The 10958-nt window shown below is 42.9% G+C and overlaps 1 protein-coding gene across 5 annotated transcripts; it reads left to right on the forward strand.

The window, feature by feature from the left end:
* The first annotated feature begins 1322 nt into the window (after nucleotides 1-1322).
* On the forward strand, nucleotides 1323-7912 carry LOC108960299. Of its 5 annotated transcripts, XR_005546351.1 has the most exons (10): nucleotides 1323-1707; nucleotides 1919-1978; nucleotides 2262-2419; nucleotides 2843-2915; nucleotides 3373-3418; nucleotides 3862-3957; nucleotides 5184-5423; nucleotides 6927-7033; nucleotides 7397-7545; nucleotides 7810-7912. XR_005546351.1 is itself a non-coding variant. In XM_039301430.1 (9 exons), exons 1-6 carry the CDS (start codon nucleotides 1504-1506, stop codon nucleotides 3940-3942), a joined length of 570 nt encoding a protein of 189 aa, XP_039157364.1. In that variant the 5' UTR covers nucleotides 1323-1503; the 3' UTR covers nucleotides 3943-3957; nucleotides 5184-5423; nucleotides 6927-7033; nucleotides 7810-7911. The 5 variants fall into 5 exon arrangements, 4 of the variants coding, with proteins under 4 accessions (XP_039157364.1, XP_039157363.1, XP_039157366.1 ...); XM_039301430.1 differs by lacking the exon at nucleotides 7397-7545 and having other exon boundaries at nucleotides 2262-2367; nucleotides 7810-7911; XM_039301429.1 differs by lacking the exon at nucleotides 7810-7912 and having other exon boundaries at nucleotides 2262-2367.
* The last annotated feature ends 3046 nt before the right edge of the window (nucleotides 7913-10958 follow it).

Raw genomic sequence — 10958 nt, forward strand, 5'->3', positions numbered from 1 at the left:
ATCGGACGGCAGACGAGCTCGAGGGTCGAACTGCGTCCGTCCGCCTCGTGCACCTCCGAGTCGAGATCTTGGGGAGCCGATCTTGAACTTGAACAAAACAAAATTAAAAAACAGAGCACCACCCACCAAACGTCGGCTCGGGAAGGGAGGTGACGCCGGTGAGTCCGGCTGTTTCTTTGAGCGTCTCGTCACTTAGGAGAGCACTCACCGACTCTCGACCTTTAGTTGGGCTCGCTCTCTCAGGTCTCTCTCCCTCGAGGCCTCTCGGATGTCTCTCCAAAGGCCTCCCCTCAGATCTCTCTCTCTCACTTCGTGTGTTTTTCCTTGGCTCGTGGACGTCCTATATATAGGCCGAGGAGGTCGGTCGACGGAGGCTCCGGCCGGCCTTGGTACGGCCGAACTGGCGTCCCCTCAACCGCCCCACCTGCTTTGCTTTGCTCCTTAGCTCCGCGGCACTGAAGGCGCTTGCTCCGTAGCTTCGCGGCCGCGTCCCATCCATCCGGGTTTCTCGCCAGCCTCGGCGCTGCTCCTCTCCTTCGCGCGTGCGTGAGTTACAGAGGAGGAAGGGAGGAAGGGAGGATGGAGGAGAAAAGGGGAGGGGGCCGAAGAAGATGACTCCCCCCCTCGAGAAAATATTCAGTGGTATGTGCGCGCCACGTCATCCGCTGACCTGGTGCGCACATACCAATGAAAAACCGGCACGTGTCCCCGAGCGGGACCCGCTGAAAAAGGAAGGCACTGATTTTTGGCTCGGCTCGGCTCGGCTCCAAAGGACGGTCAGCGTATTCCTCCCGCTCAAATTTTTTTTCTCTCTCCTCACTTGAATGGGCGGGTTCCCTCTCTCCTCGTAAAAGAAAACGCGAGCCTTCCTCTGTTTCCTCCTCCGCGCATCCGACCTCCTCCGCCTCCGCCTGCCCAAAAGCCTCGGCTGGTCATCTGCGTCCGGCATCTCGGTCTCGTTCCGAGCGGCACCGAGCTCCCCCCGCCGCCGACCAGGCGCTGTCCCCGACGCTGGCCCGCTCGGTCGCGAGGGAGATCTCGGCGGACTTGGGCGGGGGTCGACGGCGCGGCGAAGAAGGAGAGGCCTGCTGCATTCTCTCTTTTTTTCAACGAAGCGCGCTTTTTCTTCCCGCTTCTGCCTCTCTCTTGCTCAAGCACTCCTCTCCTCTCTGTCCCGAGCCCTCTCACTCACCCCAAGCGCCCCCTCCTCTCTTTCTCGAGCCCTCTCACTCACCCTAAGCGCTTCCCTCCTCGCCTCTCTCCTCGTCGCCGTCATCGACTTTCCAGCCGTGGCTCCGAAATCGCCGGCTGCCGACGGCCTCTCGAGCTTCTTTGTCTTCTACTCCTTATTCGGTCCCGATTTCGGGCTCGAGTACGTAGCCAAGGATTTTGAAGCAAAAGAGGTTTGCGAGGCTAGATATACTGGTGGCGGTGCTAAGTTTTGGGGTTTCGGCGACGCCGTGACGGCCGCGAGGGATATTGTGGTGGAGGAGAGAGAGGCATATGGATACCGTGAGACCTCTCTTTCTCCTTTGCCTATTTTTTTTTTTTCTTTTCTATCGCCTCCGTCTCGCCGGAGTAAGAGCGCGGAGCAGAACGTCGAGCGCAGCGAGGCGAAGCGGGAGAGAGGCAATGTCTACTTCGCCCGATGCAGATTCAGTCGACGCCCTTCGCTCCCAGATCCATTCTCTCCAGACGACAATCAACGTACTCCTCCTCTCTCTCTCTAGCGCGCGCGCCATTGGAAACGCTTCTTCCTCCTTTCTTTTCTATTTAAAATTCGATTGCGATTTCCTTGAAGCTGTAACTCGATCGAGCGGTGCGTACCCGCACGTGTGTGTGGGAGTTTCGATTGCCTGTACGAGCTGCCGCGTGCTAACTCTGTCGGTTTCGCGACTTGGTCCCCATTGCATTTCAGGAGCTGGAGAAGCAGAACGCCGACCTTTCTTCTCGACTCTCTGGATGTTGCTGTCAAAAGGTGAGCCATTTCGATTCTCCTTTTCACTTTTCGAGAGGATTTCACTGTCTTTACGACTTCTCGAATGAATCTTGATATCTTTGTAGCAGCCCGAAGCCGGTTTCGGTGTTGGGTCGAGCGCGCGTTTGAGTTGGGCATGCATTGTTTGTCGGTGGTTTGAGTGAATGCATGCATCTTTTGGTTGGCGCTTCTTTGTTATTGGCCACACATATAGGGGATAAGCGAAATTCAATGTTCCGTGCTGAATGCGATGTACTTGAGCTTATTGCTTCATTTTGTGCAGATGGAAGACAAGATTGGTTGTGTCGTAGAGGGAGGCGGAGTGGTCGATGGGAATGGCAAATCAATGAAGCTGGACAAGAAGACTAGGAAGAAAAAAGGCGCTACTGGTCAAACTTTTTGAGCTCCAATTGCATGTTTAATCTGAACCACTGAGATATTGTATGTTTATTGCTCTTCAAGTTCCAGTCGAGGGTTTTTCAGTGACTTGGGAGGTCAGTCTGTTTTCAGGAACGGGAGCAACGGTTTAAGTTCAAAAGTCAAACAATAATTAAGTGACCTTCTTGCAAATTTGAGAGGTTACAGGATACTATAGTGCTGAAGTTTCGTGGAGTTGCGTAGCAGGCTGCGTTAGTTGTGACTCCAAACAGTCTAAAGAAAAAACAAGCGACCCTAAGCGCTAAAACTGGACATAATCAAAGCATCAATATTGTTGTGCGAATAGTTTTTAATACTAAGTTTTATAGGGTTCAAGTTAGTAATTTCTTACAACCCTGTTTCGATAGAGATGAGCATGCTGTTCGGCTAAAGTTCTTTCAATGTGCAGCCATATTTTAGTGAATGTTGTGATACCTCCTGCTGCAGATTTCAAAACAGGAATTCTCGAACACCATCCAAGGCGATATGTTGCTCTAAGATTGATGTATTTTGGACAAAGGTACAGATTGTAGCCATTGTACTGTTTGTCATACAATGCAACTGTTGCATCATAAAACGATTTTAATCTGGTGTAGTATATTATCTTTCCCTTTGTCTTGATTTTGTCTGTTCTTAAGAGGCAGCATGGAATATAAAATACTCTAGAAATTGTGAAAGTTTAGCTGTTATTAATAATTTGAGGATATTTCTGCTATGGAAGCATTCATTTCTAAAAAAAATTGAAATGCTAGGGTGTCACTGCAGAAATCTCTTAAGTTGCAGAATCTGTCACAAGTAAATTGTGTAGTGGATGTGATTCGTGATATATGTGACTAATTTTCTGTTACACCACACGGCAAGTCTGACTAATTTCCTAGACATATGAAATCCTGAATGTGTTGTGCCTTAGGCCATTGAATGTACTGTGGCTTTTCTTTGGCACAATGAAATCGCTTCACTTTTGCTTTATTTTACAGGTTTTATGGTTTTGCCTCTGAAGCACAATTGGATCCAACTGTCGAGGTCCGGTCCTACATTCCATCTTCTCCCCAAAATTTTCATTCATTTCAGCATTGGGCCTAATGGAAACTATGTGCTATAAAAAGAGGGTTCTACTTCTTCATAAGATTTAAATTTATGTTTTCAGTAAGGACACCTATCTTTCGGTACACCAGTAGATCAGTTTGTACCATGCAAGCAAAGTCACTGAGTTTCTGCTTATTATCAAAGATACATGGAAGAGTTCTTTAATATTGTGCAATGCGAATGTTTAAATCATGGATGCTATCGATTTAAAATCAGCAGATGTTCCATTTTGGCATTTTTGACATTCTTGGCAGACACCTAATTCATTTCGATCCGAATCCCATCATCTCATGTATGTCTGCAGATTTCTTGTAGTGTCCACCACTAGAGCTACGTACTTTTCTAATTGTAACTTCACTTTCTCTGACTCGATAATGCAGGAACATCAGCATGCCCAAATGGAAAATTTTATTGTCGGAATGCAGGACATGTTCCTGTCATTATATTTTCTTCGAGAGTAAATGATGGCATTTGTGGTAAGTAGTCCATCGGAACTTTTTCTCCATGGTCTTGGCCTTTCCAAGCATTCGTTTTCCTGTGTTGATTGTGGACCTCATTCTCCCTTCTGATCATCTGTACATAACACATGCATGTAAGTTCATGTACTATCGAACAAGATCCTGCTGCATTTGAATTGCCCAACAAGGTTGCAATTCCTTCTTAGACATAAGAATATCAGATATGATATTATGAACGGCCAGGGCCAGAAGTCCTCTTTGCAGATTTTAATTGCTTCAATGTCAAGGATATCTCTAATCTTCACTGCAATGAGATGTTCCACGCTTTAGTGTCATGGGGCACTGATTAATCATAATTGTGCAACAACAGATTTATTTACCTGCTTTAGCAACTTCATGTCCTGGATTGTCTTCCTCACCAACAAACATCACTGTTAAAATATTACTTTACAGACTATTTAATGAACCCTAATACCATGAAGACAGGTAAACAAGGGTATATTTCAAGTGATGAACAGATTTGAGACTACTTTTTAGGAACTCTCCAACTTTTGAGGACAAGGACATTGATTGTGAGATATATGCATATGGGAAATGAATGGAAACTATTTTTTCGGGTTTACATCTTAAGGATTGTTTCAAAAGCTAGACAAGAGTGGCTTCTTCAATTGAGAACAGTTTGCATGCTTGGTCTGGTTCAATCCAGTGAAAAGAAAGTGGTCAAAACTAGGTGAGATGGAGAACTGGTTTAGTTCGGATTGATCTTTTCCTTAACGCTCGTCAATGAACAGTGTTTCTAAGAATACAAGAAAAATTGCAGGAAGGGGGAAAGGTTGGAGAGAAAACAAAAGGTGCATTTTTGAATGAAATCTACGTGCTTATCGTCATATGCAAGGATCTGCAGAGTGATCAATTGTTAGTAAAATGGATGATGAATGTGTGGATTAAGTAACATCATAATATTGTAACAAGATCTAATTAATGCTTAGATTAATTTTCCCTTTTCATTGTTTAGGATTTTTGTCAATTGGACAATTACTAAATGCTAAGGTCCTATAAAAGATTTATATGCTGACATCATCTGACCTTAATAGGTTGACGGAATTACTAGATCGTTCTGGTTCTTGTAACACTGATTTTAGCATCCGCTGGACAAAGGTTAACTAGCAGGTGGTCATTCTTTTTCTGCCTCCTCTTAATGTTTCCTCCTAACATATGTTCTTTGCCTGCTCCATGATACTCAGACTGCTGTGATGGGAGTGACGAATATGGTGATAAAGTGAAGTGCCTGAATACATGTCGGGAAGCTGGAAAAGCAGCACGAGATGAGCTGAAGAAAAAAATTGCTGTGTACCAGGAGGGCGTTGCCATATGTAAACAGGAGGTGGAACAGGCTAAAGTAGCTCTTGCAAAAGACAAGGAAGAATTGTCAAAACTGAAAAGTGAGGAGAAAGTACTGAAAGTGCAGTTTGAACAGCTTAAAGGTTTGGTTTTTCCTAATTTGGTGGTATCTTGGCAAAATAACTTGAATTTAGTCATCATGATCTCATTAAACCTGAGTTTGCCCTTAAAACGTAGTTGCTGGCTACTGCACATATATATCATCTTTGTTCATACTGCATCCAGTGATAGCAGCATATTATGGTCTATGGAATTGGAAAAACTCACACTCTGATGATAATGAACTCATCATAGTATAGCTTCTGTATAGATATTTTACAGTACTAACTGTTTGGCAGTTTTACCAAACAACGAAGCATTTTCTGAATGAGTGTGGATGTTGTGAATATTAGATATTGATGTGCTGGATGTATCCCAGCCTTGTAGGTAAATGGATGGAAGATTTGGGAAGCATTTGGTTTACCTCACTAAAGAAATTACTTCATCCCTCTAACGAGTGTCTAGTAGTGTTATGATGTTTGGAAGATTAGCTATATTTGGGAAAAAAATAGTGAAAATGGATGGGATAGGTGGAAAGTCGGGAGAAGTTTGAAATTTCTGTGAGAGAGAAATAGAGGGAAAATTCGAATTTTTAGATACTCTCTCCAAATTCTGGCCCTTGGTGCTCTCAAAATAGCCTTAGTGTCATGGTCACTATTTGCTATCTCTGTTGTTGTACACGTGCTTAGACTACCCTTCTTCCATGCTTTGGCACTTTATGATGCTTAGTTTAAGATTTCTTTTACATGCGTTCGTTTTGTGTTACTATCAATTGTTTTGTTGCTTTTTCATCTCTAAATATAGAGCGCAAAGAACAAATAGAGAAAGCGAGAGGAGAAAGAACGAATGAGAAAAGAAAAAGAAGAGAGGGAAAAAGAGAAGCTGAGGGGAAAGCTGGCAAAAGAAAGCAGTTTCAGCAGGGTTGGGTGTTGGAGATCTTGGATCACGTAAGGATGGGAGGAGGCAGGCTAGCAGAGAGGAACAAAGAAAATCGAGGCTGAGATGAGAAAGAATGCCTACCAATTGGCCTATGCTAAAGCAGAGGAGGCATCTAGGTTACTGTGGGTGGAGCAAACAAGAGAGGGAAGAGATTCTAAGATGTTTTGCTGTTGCTTTTTCTTGAATCTCTTGGGCCTACCAAAAACCTGCAGTGAAAGACTGCAATTCCATTCCGCCAAAAACATACTGGTGGGACTGGATTTGTATCCGAGGACATAGCTTTGAAGTGTCATGGAAATATTTTCTAGGGAAGAGGTGTGATTGCTTCTGCTTTTAAGGTTTGTGACCTGTGGATATGGGTATCATCTTAGTGGTATCTTCCTCTTGCTATGCAAGAAAAACTGATCTCCAAAAAATAATTATGACAAATTAAAAAGGAAAATCTACATTGCATTATTAAGTATCATTTCAGCTTTGAGCTGTAAGTGTGAGTCTAGTTATTAGTATTTTAGCTTCAATAATTCTCCATATTGCAATATATTTCATTTTTTCTATCGGTTCATTTATATCTTCCATTCTAATTGTTTTGGCTGAATTTTAATCTGTAGCTCCCTCCTCATACAATTCATATTTGACTGTCGATGATCAAGGTTGAAAAGGACCTGAAGCTTTCAGATATCAGGACCGTTGATGCACTCGAAATAGTACAAACAAGGTACAACCAACATATTTTGCCAGCAGGCTATCATTGTTCTAATTTATTCTCTTGAGGTTCTTATGGTACCTCGACTCCTAATCTTGTGATCACGGTGTTATACGTAGGTTTGTTGCTGGCTATGCTATTGATTTGTTGATCATTGTGTTTAGATTTTCCTTTGGAGTTAGCTGGTTAAAAGACCCTTACATAAACAGACTGAAAAGTTAGCGGCTTCCTTGTTCTTTCCGCAGTTTAATTTGAACATGGGACATGTTTTTCTTGTGAATTACTAAATCCCATTGCTTTTTGTTTGGAGCTTTTTCTGCCATCAAATTTTACCTTTTTGAAGAACTGATTAGACCTTGGTCCTCATTGATGCAGTAATAAACCAAAGCCTGCATATCTTTCAAAGATTTTGATTGCACTTTTAAGCTATGGCGGGGTCCCTAATGAATTTCTTTTGGACATGGTGGAGAATGCTCTGGGAGATGCAAATAGTGTCTTCTCTAGTAAACGAGCAGCTCTAAGAGGTAGTATTCTTCTGAACATTTGGACTGTTGAAATAATGTCTATTCTTAAAACAGTCCAAAAGAGATTTTCTCCAATTTTTTTCAATACTTGGATGTGCTTCTATTTTTTTTTTTCTTGATTCGAAATATGCATAAGTAAAAAAATGCATCTCTATTCATCTTTGCTGCTTTTACTTCCCCTGGGTGCGTATTTCCTTCAATTGCTATTTGACATGTAAACATTTTCCCTTGTGTTTTCCTTTTGTTCTTTTACTGTATGAACAGTTTCGGTGAATCATGGTGAGAAGGATGGTTTGACTGCAGCTAGAATGATCTTATCTGGGATTCCTCTGGACGAAACATACCTACAGAATCGTCTGTCCATCCACGATGAACGATGAAAAGAAGAGTTTGAAAGGAGGAAGGATTCCTATTCAGATTCTTACTATCTAATGGGGACAGCCGATCCCATAGGAATTCTTAAAAGTGATGAAGTTTGTATTATCCTGTATGTACTCGTAATCTCATCTTTCTGTGCTTGATTTATCATTTAGCATGAGTCTGCTAAAGAAAACTCAAGAAAAACGGTCATTTTGTAATTTTAATTTTAGAGTGCATCCCTTGGTTTTTAGTGGCTTGGTATGGTTATGGAATAATTTCTAACCATGCCATAGGGTAAAATTCAAAATTTAGGTCTGCATATGATTTGGCTTATTAAAATTCAAGTATGTGCCACTTGTTGACCTAAGCATATGCCCACCTATATAAACCGTTGACTCAGCTCCTACCTTTCATAGTTTCAGAGCCAAACTTGGTAAAGCCTCTACTTGTTTCTTGTTTCCTTGTATTGCCAGTTAGGGAAACTATCAAAGAAATTTCATCTTTTTGTGATTTGTTTGCAGAAATGTTTTTGGTTGTGATTTATGCAAGTCGTTTTGGTACATGCACCAATAAAGGATAATAACCAAAATAAAGATTACAGCATCAGTGGACTTTATGGATTTTGTTTGAATGGCTTTCATCTGTGGCACCTGCAATACGCTCACAGAATCTGATTTCTCCGTAAACACAGAGGAAACTTAGTAATTAACTGTTCTCTACGAGACCAAGCTAAATCTGGCAAAGCATGCGACTACTATATAAAACAAATACAACTTTGCTATTAGGAACTATGCAGTCCCTGAATCAGCATATAGAGCAAGGCAGAAGTGCATCGCGGACAAGACCCATCAGTATCCTTAACATGGACATTGCAGAGTCTGACCCTTCCCTGTTCCAGAGGCTCTTCCACTAGGTGAGAAGAGATAGTAAGTTCCTGATGGCCAAAGTTAATATTTGCTCTATATAGTAGTCCCGGTTCTTTGCCAGATCTTACTCGATTGTTATGGGGTAAGAAGCTGATTGCTTATTTTCCTCCTTGCTCTACAATGCAACCCCAAACGTAATGCAAAACTTCCATATTAGGCTCATTTGACCTGCTGATTTGGCTTGGATATGGTCATTGGTGTACAAGAGTCGGGATATCTGCCATTTGACCATTTGGTCCGCAAGTTTTGCATCGGTTTCAGTTAACGGTGCTTAAGAAATGGATATTTTCCCTTCCGTGTGCTGTACCCATCTGAACTGATTGTTTTTTTATTAGTTATGACAATAAATGCACGGAAGAGACAGGATTTCGGCAAGATATATCTTCTTTCTTATGGTGTTATTTCTTTGTATTAGGAGTATGGAGTCAAAAGATAAATTATGTTGAAGCACTAATGCATCCTCTAAAACTTGCTATCAAGTTGCTGCAGCATTAAATGGTGAACTTTTTGCAGATGGCAGGGTAGAGATCAGAGGAATGACCGTAGCAGGTGATGAGACGAATCACAAGTCTGGGAAGGTGTTTGAGTGGAGAATTGAAAGCCTTTTCCCGACTGGGCTCTTCTCTCTTTTGAGCTGCCCAGACCCATTGATCACACAGTTCACCGGCAACTTCAATGCGGATGGGATTTTCCAGTGATTCATAGAGAAGCGGATGGACAATCGCTAAATCTGGTGTGAATTAGATCATAGAATATATGTGAAGCTTGATTTTCTGCCCATACTTCCACAATCGCTAAATCTTCTCTCTCCTGAAAGGAACATCATCATGAATATTCACAGTAATCACATATATCATGAGGATGGAAATATATGGTTGTTATAAGGAAAAACTCCGATAATTGCCCCTTGTGCCCATACTTCCACAATTGCACTTTAGTAGTTAAAAGTACTAAGTAGTACACATGCAACAGTCAACCATCTTTTTCCAGAAGCCCTTAAACATGTTTCTGAGTAGCCTTGTCATCTGTTTTTCCAAGTTTAAGAAATAATCAAAAATTGCAAAATACAACTGAGATTGTGCTCGTCCACTAAATATAAGTTGACACGTGTTTTTGCAAGAAAATGCTCAACATTTAATACAGGTTGAAACAAAGACCCACATTCTCTCTGCAAGGAAATGGTGATTGTACGGAATAGTGAGCCAAAGATAAAACCCAATCTAGCGTCTGTGAACAAAATAACAATCTACCGATCCATCAAGAAACTTAGGCCCCGTTTGTTTGTGTTTCTTTTTTGTGTTTTTAAACACTTTTTCTGTTTTGTTCACGGGAACAAAAGAAACACTTACTGTTCCTTTTTTGTTCTTTGTTCCGAGGGAACAAAAAAAAAAACAAGAAACACAAATTTTGTGTTTCTTGTTTAAAACACTTTTAAGAAACACTTATTTTGTTTTTCTTTTTCTCTTATTTTCTTGTTCTTTTTCTTTTGGCCGGTCGCGGCCTCGGCCATGGCCGGCGGCCGGCCGACGAGGGCAGCGGCCTCGCCCGGCCACGGCGAGGCTCGCCGGCCCCAGCGAGGCCGAGGCTCGCCGTCCCGGCGAGGCCGAGGCTCGCCGGCCCCAGCGAGGCCGAGGCTCGCCGTCCCCAGCGAGGCCGAGGCTCGCCGTAGGCTGGCGAGGGTCGGCCTCGCGCCGGCTGGGTGACCTCGATCTCGCCCGGATCCGGCGAGGCCGAGCTCGCCCGGCGGCAGGCGAGCCTCGGCCTCGCCCAGCGGTGGCCCGGCGAGGCCGCGCCGCCGCCCGCCCAGGCGAGCTCGGCCTCGCCGGATCAAGGCGAGCCGACCCTCGCCGGCCGGTCGCCGGCCAAGGCCTTGGCCGGCAAGCGGCCAAAAGAAGAAAAAAATGAAAAAAAAAAAAAAAAAAAAAAAAGGAAAAATAAGAAAAAAATAGAAAAAATAAAAAAAAAAAATTATCCAAATTTACCAAACATGTTTCTGTTTATTTTTATTCCCGGAACAAGTTTACCAAACGCATTGTTTTGTTCAAAAATTGTTCCCGGAGCGAAACACTTTTTCTATTTTTGTTCCCTGGAACAATTTTAAACAGAAACGTAAACAAACGCACCCTT

This window comes from Eucalyptus grandis, chromosome 9 (genome assembly GCF_016545825.1).
Source record: "Eucalyptus grandis isolate ANBG69807.140 chromosome 9, ASM1654582v1, whole genome shotgun sequence".
Classification (NCBI taxonomy): domain Eukaryota; kingdom Viridiplantae; phylum Streptophyta; class Magnoliopsida; order Myrtales; family Myrtaceae; genus Eucalyptus; species Eucalyptus grandis.